The following is a 16,510-nucleotide window of genomic DNA, read 5'->3' on the forward strand; positions in this document are numbered from 1 at the left end:
ACTCAATAAATACATATTGAGAGAATGAACGAATGAACAATGGGAAGAAAATCATGGATGAAATCCTCTAATGTGGGAAAAAAAAAGAAATCCTCTAATGTACAAGTGATTTTTACAGGTGATCAAGGACCTTTGGTCCAGAGCTATTCCTTTTACTTCCACCTCCAAGGGGGCCACTCAGTAGCAGAACACCTATGTAGCAAGGATAGGGTAGATGGCCCATGGAGTTGTCATCCTGTATGAAAATACATCAGTAAGTAAACTGCTGGTGCCCAGGAATACCTACCTGTTCCACACCAATTGCTGATGTCAGAGATATGTTCTTGGTGTCCCAAAGTCTCCGTTGGAACTCAGAAGAACACATGCCATAAACCTGTAGCTTGATCTCAGATGGAAATAGCTAGATTTTCAGGGGCAAAAAGGGCATTTTGGAATCAGTTTAAGGTAAAAAAAGAAAAGAAAAGAAGAAAAGAAAAGAAAAGAAAAGAAAAGAAAAGAAAAGAAAAGAAAAAGATTGTTCCCTTGAAATATTATAAAATATTCCAACTAACTAATAATGTTTGGAAAAGGTCACTGATCATTCTGAGACAGGGTGGATTCACAAGAGTAAATGATATTTTAAACGTATCATCAAATAATAAATTATATATAATATGTATATAAACAAATATATATAGTATATAATATAGTATATATAATATATATATGTTATATATACACTAGGTAGAGTCTGAAACATAGTAAGTGCTCCCTACATGGTAGATATTATTGTTAAGTCTTCTTATGAAAAGGAGAAAAAGAGATTATTTGATGAGACTTTTAATCTCATTTACTTTTGTGAATCCAGGCTGGCCCCAGAATAATCACTTACCCAAACAATACTAGTTTGTTTGAATAGCTTACAAAATTTCTAGGGAATGACCTTTATATGTATATAAATATTTAATCTTCCCAACAAACCAAAAATGTAGGTATTATCATCACCATTTTACACTCCAAGAAACTGAGACTCAGAGAGATCATGGGATTTTTCTCAAGGTCAACCTATAAGAGGCAGATCTCGCATTTTCCCTCAGGTCTGTCAGACTCTAGTTGATCTCTCCTTCAGCTTCAGTGGTATTTCTGGATTTCAGCAAAACATCTGCCTCATTCTCTGATCATCACATCGTGGATAAAACAATGGTATGTTGTTTGTACTATTGTTCTCTTAGGTAAACTTACAACTAGTTGAGGCATTATATCCAAAGCTCTTGTCAAAAATTACATGTTTATTTGGAAGGAAAGCTATAGATTTCACCTGGAAAACCATGTCTGATTGATTTGTGGTAAGATGTGGTAAGATCAGTGAATTCTATGAGCGGAAACTCATTCCACATATATATATATACACAATGGAATATTATGCAGCCATCAAAAAATTGAAATCTTGCCATTTGCAACGATGTGGATGGAACTAGAAGGTATTATGCTAAGCGAAATAAGTCAATCAGAGAAAAGACAATTATCATATGATCTCACTGATATGAGGACTTTGAGAAACAAGACAGAGGATCATAGGGGAAGGGAGGGAAAAATGAAACAAGACGAAACAAGAGAGGGAGACAAACCATAAGAGACTCTTAATTTCAGGAAACAAACTGAGGGTTGCTGGAGTAGAGAGGGGTGGGGGGATGGGATGGCTGGGTGATGGACATTGGGAAGGTATATGCTATTATGAGCACTGTGAATTGTGTAAGACTGATGAATCACAGACCTGTACCCCTGAAACAAATAATACATTATATGTTAATAAAAAAATTTACATATATATTTTTAAAAAGACTCTTTCCCATTCTAAAAAGCTGTGATTTTACATGCCAAGGCATAGTATTTAAAAATATTTTTACTTAATTAACATGAACCCTAGAATAGAAGCATCTTTTTATAAGAATTTTTGGAATTAATTGTAGAAGAAAATTTACCTTCCCTATTTGTATCTTGAAGGTCTTGCCAGGAAATAAATGGCACACTTGAACTGATAATTAAGAAGATGTTCATATAGGGAATATTTACAAAGTAAACAGGGTTTAGGAGAACTCTAAATCCACAGCCAACCCATGGGGAACTGCTGGGACAATAAATACCTTAATCATCTCCTACCCTCAGTCTCCTACTAGTGCCTTCTGTTGGCCAGACCCAAATTAAAGCAAGACAGAAAGGAAGCCTATTATTTGTTACAGCCCATTCAGGACTCCCAGGACACAGAGCAAGATACAGAAGGGTTGTTTGGATCTGAAGGCACAAAATGATATTTAGCATAGGCTGTCTTAGTCAGACAGTTCTAGCTGCTTTAACAAAAATACCATAGACTGGGTGGCTTAACAAACATTTATTTCACAGTTCTGGAGGCTGAGAAATGTAAGATCAAGGTGCCAACAGATCTGGTGACTGACAAGGGCCAGTTTCCTGGCTTGTAGATAACAACCTTCTTGCCCCATCCTCACATGGCCAAGAGAGTGAGCTCCTGTCTCCTTCTCTCCTTATAAGGGCACTAACCCCAACATGAAGGCTCCACCCTCATGATTTAATCTAAACCTAATTACTTCCCAAAGGCCCCACCTCCTAATTCCATCCCATTGAGGGTTAGGGTTTCAGCTTATAAATTTTGGGAAGACACAAACATGCAACCTATAACACTACCTTTTTGTCTTTTGACATTCACATTCACCCTTATCTTTTGTCTGAGTAAAGAGTTCATGTTCCCTACACACACAGTCCCATTAGCAAATTTTTCATATGTCAATTTTGTCATAACTTCATATAAGGTAATGGGGTAAAATGGAGGGGAAAGGGGACAATTAATGTACCTAAAACATAACATGAAAACTAAGTTGGTAACTCAATTTCCTTCTTGTACCACCCATTTCATGGCCCCCTTTCTCTCTGCCAGCAAATCAGATGGGCAGAGTTCTTTGCCTGCTGGGTGGTCCAAACCTACTCCTGTTAGGGCTGAGGTCCACATATAATCCTTTCTCCCACTGTTTCCTCTTGAAAGTTGAGATCATTCATCTTGATTAATACAGGAACTCCTTTATACCTCTATTGGTTCATTGACTCGAGGAGCCAAAAATGTCCAGGGGAGAGTTTCTATTCCATGTTCAAAGGGAATCATGAATGTGTTCTCTAATGGAAGCATTGATCCCTCAAGCACTAGAAACTTCAACATATTGAGTCAAAAGTCTTGAGGATATGAAGCAAAAATTTCTCCAGTGGATTATTTAGTGCTATGATGAGACCGATCACTCCCACTTCCATGTCTTGGTTCCTGGACCTATATATTCTGGCTCAAGGGGAGACAGTAACAAATATTGGATGCAGATCTAAGTCATACATCACATCGAACAAACAACATCTCAACTTTATAGGAGGTTGCCACTCAGCTGATGTAGTAAACAAGCCTTCAGCAGGCCATTCCACAATTTTGTCAAGCCAACTGCTTCTGAGTGATGGGGAGTGTGGTAAGATCAGTGAATTCTATGAGCAGAAACTCATTCCACACTTCTTCCATTATAAAATATGTCCTCTGATTGGAGGGGTTGTTGTGGAGCATTATACCATAATTATAGAGAAGGCATCCCGTAATTCCACATATGGGGTGGTTAAAGGAGCTCTGTGAACAGTGATGCAAATGAATATATGGAATATGTGCCCACCCTGTGAGCATAATCTCCTCCAATACAAAAGGTGAAAATAATTAAAATGCCACCAGGTGATTGGCTGGTCCCTTGCACCCCTCCACACATGTGCCCTACCACGGATGATTAGGACCACACTGGGGTATTCTCCTCTGGCTACTCAGCACTAGGGGGTCACCAGATCAGACTCAGTGAGTCTATGTTTCTGAGTTCATGCATAGATTCCATTACCACCCTGTGGCCATTGTGCTTGTGGGCTCATTAGAAGAGCAGCTGTGTGGTTGGGGACTCAGAGGATGGGGAATCTTACCACTTGCCTACTGACTGAAGTGGATGGCTTCTCTTAGACATTTATTTGGAACATAACTACTTTCATATTTGTGCCCATTCTAAGAGATTTATCCATATTATTTCCCCCTAGACCTCACTGTCCTCTATCTTTCAGTTTTCTTCTTTCCTATTCCCTGACCATTAGCCACTGCTCATGAATCAATATAGATACATATTCTGGCTATCCCTCCTTTTTTTTTTTTAAAGATTTTATTTATCTATTTGACAGAGAGATACACAGCGAGAGAGGGAACACAAGCAGGGGGAGTGGGAGAGGGAGAAGCAGGCTTCCCGCTGAGCAGGAGCTCGATGCAGGGCTCGATCCCAGGACCCAAAGGCAGACGCCCAATGACTGAGCCACCCAGGCGCCCCGCTATCTCTCCTTCTATATGAAGTAAATAACCAAACGCACTGCTCAAATTTCACCCCCTGGGAGAATTTTCTCACCACTGTTGTCCAGGGCAAACCAAGTGATGCTGCAATGTGGCAACTATCTGCTTCTGGCTACAGCCAGCCTACAGTAAGAGCTATCTATAAACCAGACCCACAGTTTTCTCCTTCCTACTTAGTCATAAGAAGCTCCCTATGAGGTCAGAGGTGTGGATTAAAGGAAAGGTAATGAAAAAGTTGAAGTAAGTATGTGAGTCTGAGTCACCTGACTTGCAGTTTATTCACGCTTTCTAAAACTGCTTCTGAGCCCAGTCTCAAGTGCACAATTTCCGCTTAAAAATAAATTACTGCTGTGCACATTCAATTTTGCGGTTCAGATAGCCAGACGGTACCTAGGTTATGATGGATAGTATGAGTTGCCTACTTCTCTACCTGGGCCTGGTAGCAAGTCAGGGGTTACTTTTCCATGGAGAAGGGAAGAGGGCATAGCTTTATTCCTCGAGCCCTAGGGTCTACACTGTGAGTCTCCTACTAAGGTTTGCCAGAATTTCTATCCAACATCTCTGTTTGCCACACATATATTCAATACATTAGGGACTGCTATTGGCAAGGTGGCTTGTATGTCAGCTTAGATCTGCTGGGGAGTCTTTTCTTGCTCTGGGTCCATCTCAAATCTGGTGGTTTATCCAGGGTTACCCATAGTTCAAATCAGCCCACCCAAACGTGGTTATCTGTTGCTTCCCAAACCTAAAGAGGTCCACTAAATATTGTGTCTCTTTTATCATGATGGGTAGTCCAAGATGCAGTAACTTGTCTCTCATGCTCCAGATCACCAGACACTTAGAAACTTAACCAATGTGGCAGTCCCTGAACTTTTGGGGGTAAAATCTCCCACTGTCTAGGCTGCTTGTTCCTTCCTGCTTGCCAAATCCAATTCATCTAATGTCATCAATGCAATGAATCAGTTGATGTTCTGTGAGATGCCAGAATGATCAAGGTTTCTTTGTATGATGTAAAGTAGAATTGGCACAGCCTTGAGACAGGACAGCAAAGATACAGTGACGACCCTACTATGTGAAGGCAAACTGCTTCTGATGGTCTTATGGTCTTTACTCATAGGGATAGAGAAAAAAATATTTGCTGGGTAAATAGCTACATATGAGGTGCCAACGGCTATATTAATTGTTCCAGTAAGTATATCTGGAGCCCTTCACATAATTGGCATATTATTAAGTGTGTAATAATCTACATTCATTGCCCAAGACCTATCCAGCCTTAGATCTGCCAAATGGGAACAAAACAGGGATGTGTGCCCATCTCAACCTCTGAATCATTTAATTTCATATTTTAAATTCCCTCAGAGATATTATTTTTTCTTTACTCAACTGGGAGTGAGGAAGCCTGGGGATCTTTATTCCATGAATCAGGGAACTGAAATGGGGTTTTGTCACTTATTAGGTATATCTATCCTCCTTATGTTTTAATAGGTTTTATAATTTAGGTGTGGTAGGGCCAACAGAACATGAGATGACTGCCATTATAAAGAGAGTTTGTTATTCACAGAGCCTGTGAGGAAGAGGCATGCTATGCCATGGGGAGGCTACCAGGGTAAGCATCAGGGTCTGTTAGGAGGCGGGGGGGGGGGGGGGGGGACTGTGGGCAAGAGTCTTTATGTGGTTCCCAAGGGAAGGAAGGGGTGAAGCAGGGTAAGCAGATTTAGGATTAGCTCATTTTAATAATCTTAGCAGGCTCTGGGGCACAAGAGCTATCCCTAGCTGTCTGGCTCCTGGTGACCTTGGGGTGTTTAGGGCAGGTAGACAGTGGCCTGGAGTGTAAGAGCCTGATAAAGGAGGTGAATGGGGATGTGAAGTCTGGATTGGTTTATATTTGGAAAAGTGCCTCTGGGAGGAAGACTCCTCCCAAGGAGAGGCAGAGTCACAAAGGAGGCAGGAAGCCAAGGCAAGGTGGCTCAGGAATATTACAGGGTTGTCCAGACAACGTATGTCTAACATATGCATGCAGGGAGATGTTTAAAGCATCAAGTTTACAGAAGCTAGAAACATAGTTAATACACATTAGGCACACTGGGAGTGAAGAAAGAACTTCAAGTGTGTTATTCAGACCCGCTAGACCCACTGTGAGATAGACTTGGAACAACACCCATTCGATCAGTTGGTCTTTATAAACCCCCACCCTGCCCAGGAGACCATGGTGGCAGGTGTCCCAACACATCAGTTTATAGCCAGTAAATAATAACTCCAAGGAGACCTGGGTTATTTCCTCTTCTTGAGTAAAGAGTCACTTGGGTAAAAGGCCCTCAGTTTCCTCTGGGGAAGGCTTAGGGCAAGATTCAAAGTATATAGCTCTTGAAATGCTGCAAGGTCCTTCCTCAAAAGGACCTGGCTTCCTTGTCATTTTTTATTATGTTCTGGTATGACTATAGAAGAAAGTTGGTCTGAGTTTAACCCAGACTCATGATGCATCATCCGCATTTCTCTTTTGCATCATTCAGATCATTATTCAGTTTTGGGGGGATACATCTGTGCTTAGTTTTCACTGCAAGGACACAAATCCTTATGTGCCTCCTTCAAATGTCACTTCGGAAATTCCTTTCCTCTTCCTTTACCAGATCTCCGTATGTCAGAACACCCCAGCATTTAATCCTCGGAGCCCCTCTCCCCCTCTACATTCCTTCCTAGATGATCTAGTTTCACACCTCAAATGTCATCTATATACTGGTGGTTCTTAAATTTATCTTTCCCAGATCCCTCCCAGGCTCCAGAACCTCACAGCAAACTGCCCTCCCTCACATTTCCATGAGGATGCCTGAGAAGCACTTCAAATTTTGTGTGGCCAAAATGGATTCATTCACTGATCTCTCTTCTGTCTACTCCCTCACAAATAAATAACTCCACCTTCCCTCTAGTTGCTCAGCCTGTACAAAAAAAAGAGAAATTTAAAAATCCTCCAATGGCTGTCAATGATCAAATAGAACAAACAAACAAACAAACAAGTTCCATTAACATGTTCTTCGAAGGTTCTGCATGATCTGGCTCTTCCTACCTCTCAGATACCTCTCTCCAATACTCTTCCTCAATCACAGTATTCCAGCCCTACTGGCTTCTCCATTTCTCAAACACTACAAATTTCTCCCTGTCATGGGCCATTTATACTTTCTGGCTCTTCGATGTGGAAAGGTTTTCCTGCAGGCAACCAAAATGGGGATGCTGAGACTGATTAGGCATATCCACTCCATGTATGTATTCTTCCTTTTAATAATAATTTTTTAATAGAAGTATAGCTGACACACAATATCACATTAGTTTCAGGTGTACAACACAGTGATTCGACAACTCTACATTCTGTTGTGCTCACCACACGTGTAGCTCCCATCTGTCGCCATACAACAGGATTACAACACCATTGACTATATTCCCTATGCTGTACTTCCATCCCCATACTTATTCTTTCCATAATTGGAAGTCTGTCCCTACCTCTCACTCCCCTTCACCCATTTTGATCATTCCTGTACCCTCGGGCAACCACTAGTTTGTTCTCTGTATTTATGGGCCTGTTTCTGCTTTTTGTTTCTTTATTCATTTGTTTTGTTTTTTAGATTCCACATAGGAGTAAAATCACTCTGACTGATTTCATTCAGCATAATACCCTCTAGGTCTGTCCATGTTGTTGCAAATGACAAGATCTCATCATTTTTTATGGCTGCATAACTTTCTGTTGTGTATGTAGGTGGGTGTGTGTACACATCAATCACATCCTCCCTACCATTCATCTATCGATGTACACTTAGGTTGCTTCTGTATTTTGGCCATTACACATAATGCTGTGATAAGCAAAGGGAATATATATATTTAATATATATATATCTTTTTAAAAATTTATTTGAGAGAGCGAGCACGAGCAGGGGGAGAGGCAGATGGAGAAGCAGACTCCCTGCTGAGCACAGAGCCCAGGGTAGGGCTCGATCCCAGGACCCCGAGATCATGACCTGAGTCGAGGGCAGACGCTTAACCAACTGAGCCACCCAGGCGCCCCTATGTATATCTTTTTGAATTAGCGTTTTCATTTTCTTTGGGTAAATACCCCATAGTGGAATTACTGGATCATATGGTATTTCTATTTTTAATTTTTCCACAGTGCCTCAGGGCACAGAGGAAATCCAAAAAGGAAAAGAAACATGTTAAATCCATGGGGAACAATGTATTTCATAATCGCCTCCTGCCCCCAAAGCTCTGCTCTCCTCCCTTATGTTTGTATTTCTCCTTTGCATCAATCAGTTAACTTCCTTCTCCACCCCCAGAGGCCTTGTGTAGAGACCAGTGTAGACCAAACCTCTCTGTAGGTAATTCCCCAGCCCCTAGACACAACTTACCCTATCCTATCCATCATCTTCACATCACCTGTCAGGATCTGTGATGATCTTATTTGTTCATGTGATTGCATGTTGATTGCTTATGTTCTCACCCCTTGTCTTGAATATAAAGGCTCTTAAGGGCAGGGATTGCACGTCTGTTCTAATTAGAAGAGCACATGATGTGGCAGCTGTAACAGGCATGTGGCAAGGCGCTATCATCACCAAAGGTACCAGGAGCCAGAGGTGTGTACCTGTTTTCCAAAAATTTCAATCAAATTTTCCATTTGGGGGAAAGTCGTTGCGAGGTTTTTCTTACAATACTTAGAAACATCCTGCCTAAAAACTAAAAGACAGATGAGACATGAGACAGTTTGTATTAGACTGTAGATTTTTATTAGAACAAGCATTTCTCATAGCTGTAAGCAAAGCATTAGAATTCATCGAGCTAACTTGCATCTTTTCCCTGCCCCAGGAGGGCCGAAAAGGAGAGAAAGCTCCCTGCGCATCTAGGCTCAGTCGAGCAAAATATTGCAGTGAATGATTCATTGAGGCTATAAATGTTTGCAGATTTTAAGGCACTGGAGGGCATGCGAGGTGGGACAGGGTACAGTTCCCGTGTCCAAATGCCTTATCTTGTCTGACAATCTCCCAGCTTCCTTCCCCAGCTTCCGCGGCAGGCACCCAGGCCCAAGAAGACGGAGCACAGCATATTCATGATCCTCATTCAGACCCCAAGCAATCCAAACAGTTCAAGCAATGTCACAGTTCAACTCCCACCGTAACTTAGTAGAAGATAAACTGCATGTTATCAACTTGCCATTGCATTTCATGTAATCAGACCTCATTAAACCAGGTTTTCCTGACTGCCTTCGCGCTTTGTGCACTTCAAAAAGCCACTGACCTGAGCGACAAAAGCATTGCCCAATTTGTTGAAAGCATTTTGGCTGTGCCTTCAAGGGCTGACCACATGGGGAGAAATTACTTTTTAACACCCATCGGACAGGACACGCCGGTGCCCCCGAGGCCGCAGTACCCGTCGCGGTTCTTGCTCAGGTACTGCTGGTGGTACTCCTCCGCGTAGTAGAAGGTTTGGCCCTCCCGGATGTCGGTTGTGATCAGGCCATAGCCGTGCTCCGAAAGAACCTGGGGAGAGAAAGGCGCCGTGAGGACCGGATGCGGGGCAGGAGGGTCTGAAGGATCCAGGTTGGGGGTCCGGCCGTGAGGGAGGCAGACGCGGGTGGCTTGGGGTGTGCAGTGGGTCCTTGTGGGCCCGAGCTCTGCCGCTTCCCAGCTGGCTTATTCTGGGCCAGCTCCTAGCGCCCCGTGCCTCAGGTGACTGGGGCCTGAAATCCAGTTTTCTGACTCTGTAATTTGCATGCCACTCATTACACCAGCGCTGCCCCCGGAGCGGGCTGGGAGCCCGGCTTTGGGCCCTGTGGGTCTGTGTGGAAGGGGCCCCAGGGCTTCCCGGGGGAAACAGCAGGGCCATGTGGCTGCCTGGCTGTCCTGGGAAGAATGGGCCTCCCTGAGGGCACTGGAGCAGGGCTGCGGGAGGAGGGGATGGAGGGGCAGGGGCAGGATGGGGCTGGCAGGGCTGCGGCCCCAGCCCAGTGCTGTCCCCTCTGCTGCCAGCTCAGAACAGGCCCCCTGCCCACTCACAGGCTGGACCGAGGAACCCCCACGCGCTGGGGTTCTAGGGAGCTCGGGCCCTGCCTGGGGGCCTTGGACAGCAGGGCGTCATCTGGGTCTGTGCTCTGCCACTCCAGCCCCAGGAGCCTGGGGACTGAGGTCAGGGAAGGACGTGGCCTGAGGGCCTTTGTGGGCTCATCACCGCCCTCTGTGACCTACTTTGAGGCCCGGTGGCATCTGCTGCCCGGGAAAGAAACAGACACGTAAACACAAGTGGGGGAGGAGAGCGGAGCTATTTGGGGCAGGAGACAGATTAAGAAATAGACATTGTTCCCCATGGATCTTAGCCCGTTTCCTTTCCCTTTTGGATTTCAGCTGTGCCCTAATTCTTCCTTGTTGCACGCTGCTCGGGGCATTTGGGCACAAGGCTACAGAGACTCGACCCCGGGTTTGCGGATTCCATTTGGTCCTGAAGTGCCAGGCAGAGCCGGGACTTGTGCTCGCATGAGGGATCTGGCCAGTCTTTGACTGTTGGTCCATTTGAGATGGAGTCTTCCCCTCTGCAGAGCAAGGGGACTCCGGTATTAACATTCGGCATGATTCACTGCTGTCGTTTTCTCCCCGAGAACTTTCCCCTTCTTCCTGAGTCTCCACCCAGGCCTCTGAGCCAGAATGAGGCAGACTGAGGATCTGACGCCAAGTAGGCCCAGGATGGTAAGGGACAGGATCCGTGCCAAGGCGGGCGGTTGGACCCCAAAGCTCGGAAGCAGCCAGTTTCCTTACAGGGGTTAGAAATGAGAACGAGGAGCCATTCTGACTTCAGTTTTGACAATTTTTTGTAAACGAGCAATTATCGAGGGCTTACCATATGCCACACTCTGTGCAAAGACTTCACAGTGTTAATTTTAGCCTCCCAACAGCCATATGAAGGAAGGACTATTATTATCATCCGTATTTAAAAGCGCACGTCAGAGATTGTGTCTTGATCCCTGACATTCTCAGCTCGCCCTGATACTGCAGAAGCTGGAAGCTTGGAAAACTACATTTCCCAGACTCTACTGCCAGGGGCAGTCCAGTTGAGATTTCACCAGTAAGAGAAGCACACATGAAATTGGGCAGAAGAGGGCCATTATTTGCAAGGTGCAGCCATGAAGATGGGCACAGGTCTCTCCAAAGAACAGACGGAGACTCTGCCAGCTCACCCTGACAATCGTGGACGGGCGGGCCTCAGGCAAAGTCACCAGCAATGACTTCTAGCAATTTCTGTACCTTCTTGGGATCCCGAAATGCAGTGGTGCTGTTCCCCGACCTTCCCTCAGACAGCCTTTCTAATGACTCTGGAAGCATCAATTGCCTTTGTAAAATCCACCCTTCTGCTTGAAATAACTTGAACGCTCTGTTTCCGTGACTGATCTCCAGCTAACACAGCAATGGGTTCCAGAATTGTTTTCAGGGACCAAAACCTCAGTGAGGATGAGAATCTGGAAGGGTTAACTGTCCCGGCCAGATTTAGAGTTAGAGATGGCCTCACTGTGAGTGAGGAGCAGGTCAGCGCCCACGGGGTGTAGCCGGCATCTACTTAAATTATGGCTAGTGTTTGCCTGTGAAGAAACATCTGCTGTAGGAAGGCTTTGGGACCCTAGGTGGCTGTGACAGTGGACTATTCTGGTGAAGACGATAAAGCACGAGGTCTGTGTGGTGTGCTGGCTGCTTCAGGCCGCCCTCAAGAGCTCGTAGAAAGAACAGGATATAAGGTCACGACTTGACTTTCCTGGCCCGAGTTGAGAGAGGCAGAGAACTTCTAGGACTGATTTAAAATAATCTGTTTCTTATAGCTGCATTCAAATACCAGATAAAAGGGGCCCAGCTTTACCAGTGGAGCTGACACCCTCACTGGTCAGGAGCCCAGAAATCATGTGCACATGGGATTGCCCTCAGAGAGCTCATCCAGTCACACTGCTACAGACACCGTGTACGGAGAGACACTCCCCTCCGGTTCTTACCCGAGGTACTGCACGCAGGCTGACGTGAGTCTTCCATATTCTGATGGGACCTCATACTGGACCTCAAAAGCCTCCTGGCCATGGCCACACCGCACAGGAGTTTGCCCGCTGTCGAGATCCTCTGCGCCTTTCTTTGTCCCTCACCCTCAGGGCCGGGACCCGGCTCCCGGGTCTGCCAGGGTCTCCAAGCGCTTGCCTCATCCCCATCCAGGCTCTGTCCTCCCTGAGGGTCGTGACCTCCTCACACACGACTCACCCTGTTTCTCTTTCACAAATGGCCATCCTCCTTGTATGCCCAAGGATGGCCTTCCCGAGACCCCGGGGTTCACAGCCACTGACTCTAGAAGCTTCTTCACTGAGGCAGAGAGGCCAGTGCCAGTGAGCACTACTGCCCAGGCTCCCTCCTCCTCTCCACACCAGCTCCCACCCCAGCAGACCAGCACCCCTTCGGGGGAAGGTGACTGTGGGGGCCCCGGCAGTACCTGGCCTCTGCCACAAGATGGCAGACGCTTCACTTTTATTTGCGAGGCAACAAGAATAAACAGTGATGAAAACCCACAGAAAACAGCTCCAGGCTGCCCTCCTGCACCTCCTGTTAAGCTGGGACATTCTGGCTCGTTCTTGTTGGGGTGGGAGACAGCTGCCGGAGCCACGGGGCCTGGGGTCAACATTGCCCCCTCCGCAGTGGGCCGGCCAGCCTCTAGGCTGAGGCCCTCCCTGAGCACAGGGCTGTGTCCTTAACTCTCACTCTAAAACTGGGGAGGGGGGACAAAAACACATGAAAGAAACTGGATGTAAAAGCAGAGGGAGCAGGAACCCCCAAATCCTAACCAGTGTCTGGTTTTCCTCCTTCTTCATATCCCCCACCTCTGCTTTCTCACATGCAAGGCTGCGGGGGCAGGTCAGTCTCCTCAGCTCCCCCAGGCCTGTCTCCTGGAGAGGTCTCACCAGACACACATGGCTGGACGCAGTGATGGGGGTCCCGAGGGCCTGTCTGCTTCAGACCTGGTCGGTGCCGGTCGGCTTTGCCAGTCCTCTTTGCTCTTTCACTCTGGCCCTTCCACTGCACTGTTTAAGCTACAGGGTTGCAGAGAACAGGACTCGGGACCGGGACTGATTATTGCTGGTAACGGCACCTCCTTAAACCAGGCAGCGAGGCCTTCCCCGATCCCTTAGGAGAACCCACCCGCCCTTCCAAGCTGGGTTCTGCTTCACCTCCTCAGCCTCATGTCCCTCATCTTTTTCTAACTCTTTCCTTTCCCTCTCTGAGAACTGTTTTTGTGGGTCATATTAAACTTTACACATTTCCTGAACATTCCATTCCCTTGCACACCACCTCCTTGGAATGCTCTTTCTTCTCTTTCCTATCATGTGAGCTCCTACCCATCTCTCAGCACTGAGATCAAATGTCCCCACCTCTATAAAACCACTCCTGAGTCTATAAGGCAGAAGTGACTCCAGCTTCTAGGCTCCCACAGAAGGACTGTCCCTGTTAGCACTTATGACATTATACTACAATCGTCCTTTGTTTCTCTAAGCCACTCCCTCTCCCTTCTGGCAATATACGTACTAGACCGTGTGCTCGAGAGTATGGACTGTCTTGTTCCTCTACCTCATCTCGGTGCTTCATACAAAATGAATGAATGAATTTTAAAAAAACAGTTGAGTCTTGGGATCTCTTGGGGATTCTCTTCACCTTAGGGCTTCTCCTTGGGGTCCTGCTGCTGCCTCAAGCCCAAACACCTCCTTGGGGACCTGAAAGGAACCTCAAGAGGGAGCTTGGGGACCAGGGAGCTCAGGCTGTCACTCTCCTTGTCACAGACGCCTGGCCAATTCCATGGGGTAGGTTTACTCTTTAGACTGTGGCAATGCAGTGGCTGTGTCCATACAGGGGGGACCAACCATCTTGCCTAGAAGGATGACCTCAGCATCTCTGACAGCTCCTGAAAAGCCTCTTCACTCTTCGGGGGGCGGGGGTAATGGGGGGATGGAGAGCAGCAGAAGTGAGAGATGAAGACTGGGTTACAGATGATCCTTCTGGCCCCCAAAGTCCACTTGGCCCCATGCACAAGCTGTGCAGGGGCTGGGGGTGCACCTCAGTCTTCTCCTATAGCATCGCCTACACCAGGTGCCCCAGTCAGTTATGGGGGTGTCATGAATAACGTGTTACTAATAATGGCTAATGTATCGATGTTTCTGAGTAACTTACTTTTCCTCCATGAATTAGGGCAGCTGGAGGGCTATCCCAATCCAAGCACCACTACAGTGGGAGGGAAGGGAGTGTCAGGAGAGTTAAACTGGGGTGGCACATAGGCCACAACTGTGTGGTCTCTTCCACTATCTATGAGGGGGTGCCCACGCCGATGGTACCATTCCTGATGACAGAGATGATGAATCACATCACCTACAAAGTTTGCTGGTGTCTTCCAAAAAGGAGGCTGTACCCATGAAAGTGTGTTGCCCATAGGAAAATCACAGCAGATAAAGAGCTGAAAGCAGCTGCAGTAAATGCTCTGGCCTGAAGCACAGAAGTCCGGGCAGCTTGAATCCCTGAGGGGCCCCCAGACTACAGGGCCCTGCCTCCAGCACCAGGCTGATGCTCCCCAGAAGGCTGTGCTCTTCCTTCGGGCTCTACAGAGCCACCCTGTGGTATGGGGAGTGAATGTAGGTCATCAAGGCCTTGCCTGGTCAAAGTGACCGCCAGGTTGGCTGAAACCTCCGCTATGGTTTCAGATCGCACATTTAGATCTTTAATCCATTTTGAGTTTCTTTTCTGTGCATAGTGCTAGAACGTGGCCCAGTTTCATAAGGGGTTAATATCCAAAATATATAAAGAATGGATGCAACTCAACACCATAAAAACAAATAATCCAATTTAAAAAAGGGCAGAAGACATGAACAGACATTTCTACAAAGAAGACATACAGATGGTCAACACACACATGAAAAGATGCTCAACACCACTTATCATTAGGGAAATTCAAGTCAAAATCACAATGAATTGTCTCCTTATATTTGTCAGAATGGCTAAAATAAATAAGACAAGAAATAACAAATGTTGACGAGGATGTAGAGAAAAAGGAACCCCCTTGTGCACTGTTGGTGGGAATTTAAATCGGTGCAGTCACTGCAGAAAACGGTATGGAAGTTCCTCAAAAAATTAAAACCAGAAATACGATATGATCCAGTAATTCCACTATTGGGTATTTACCCAAAGAAAACCAAAACACTGAAACATATATGCATCCCTATGTTTATTGCAGCATTATTTATAATAGTCAAGATATGGAAGCAGCCCAAGTGTCCATCAATAGATGAATGGATAAGGAAGATGTGGTACACACACACACACACACACACACACACACACACACACACACAGTGGAGTATTATGCAGCCATAAAGTAGGATGAGATCATACCATTTGTGAGCACATGGATGGACCTGGGAAGTATTATCCTAAGTGAAATAAGTCAGAGAAAGAGAAATATCTCATGATTTCACTCATATGTGGAATTTAAGAAAAACAAGTGAATAAACAAACAAAACCCAGAATCAGACCTATAAACCCAGGGAACAAACTGATGGTTGCCAGAAGGGAGGAGGATGGGGAGGCTGGGCAAAATGGGTGAAGGGGGGTGAGAGATACAGGCTTGCAGTCATGGACTGAGTGAGGCATGGGAATAAAGGGCACAGCTAAGGAATACAGTGAATGATATTGTAATGCATTGTATGGTGATAGATGGTAGCTACACTTGTGATCAGCACAGCAGAATGTAGAAACTTACTGAATCACTATGTCTTACGCTTGAAACTAATGTAACATTGTGCATCCACTATACTCAAATACAAAAAAAAAAAAAAAAAAATTTAAAACTCCACTATAATGATGCCAGGAAATCACTCTCTTAGTGGTCAAACCACAGGGCTCAACTAGTCCTTCCCCTCCCCAGGCTCTAGGGCTCGGTCCCCACTGCCACGTGGAAAGCCAGCCCTGCATGCCCCCTCTGCTGGGTTCCTCAACCAGGACCAGCTCCAGAGGAAGGAATGATCTGGGCCTGACTCCCCTACCCCTCACTTTTCTGTCTCTTACTCTTATTGACTCCATTATA

General features: G+C 45.8%; 1 protein-coding gene across 7 annotated transcripts in view; it reads right to left on the reverse strand.

Annotated features, from left to right (window-relative positions):
- Nucleotides 1-16,510, reverse strand: part of MSRA (methionine sulfoxide reductase A) — a 525,135-nt gene that overhangs the window by 89,689 nt on the left and 418,936 nt on the right. For 4 of the 7 annotated variants that reach the window (XM_045880095.3, XM_064585322.1, XM_064585320.1 and 1 more), the window contains one exon: nt 287-400. In XM_045880095.3, coding sequence (XP_045736051.1) covers nt 287-400 — 114 coding nt within the window. Of the gene's footprint in view, nt 1-286; nt 401-9,136; nt 9,910-16,510 lie in introns of those variants that run through there. The other 3 variants (XM_064585323.1, XM_064585321.1, XM_064585319.1) reach the window with 1 other exon arrangement.

This window comes from Mirounga angustirostris, unplaced genomic scaffold, assembly GCF_029215605.1.
Source record: "Mirounga angustirostris isolate CCGP_5_RB_7025 unplaced genomic scaffold, mMirAng1.0.hap1 SCAF_2, whole genome shotgun sequence".
Classification (NCBI taxonomy): domain Eukaryota; kingdom Metazoa; phylum Chordata; class Mammalia; order Carnivora; family Phocidae; genus Mirounga; species Mirounga angustirostris.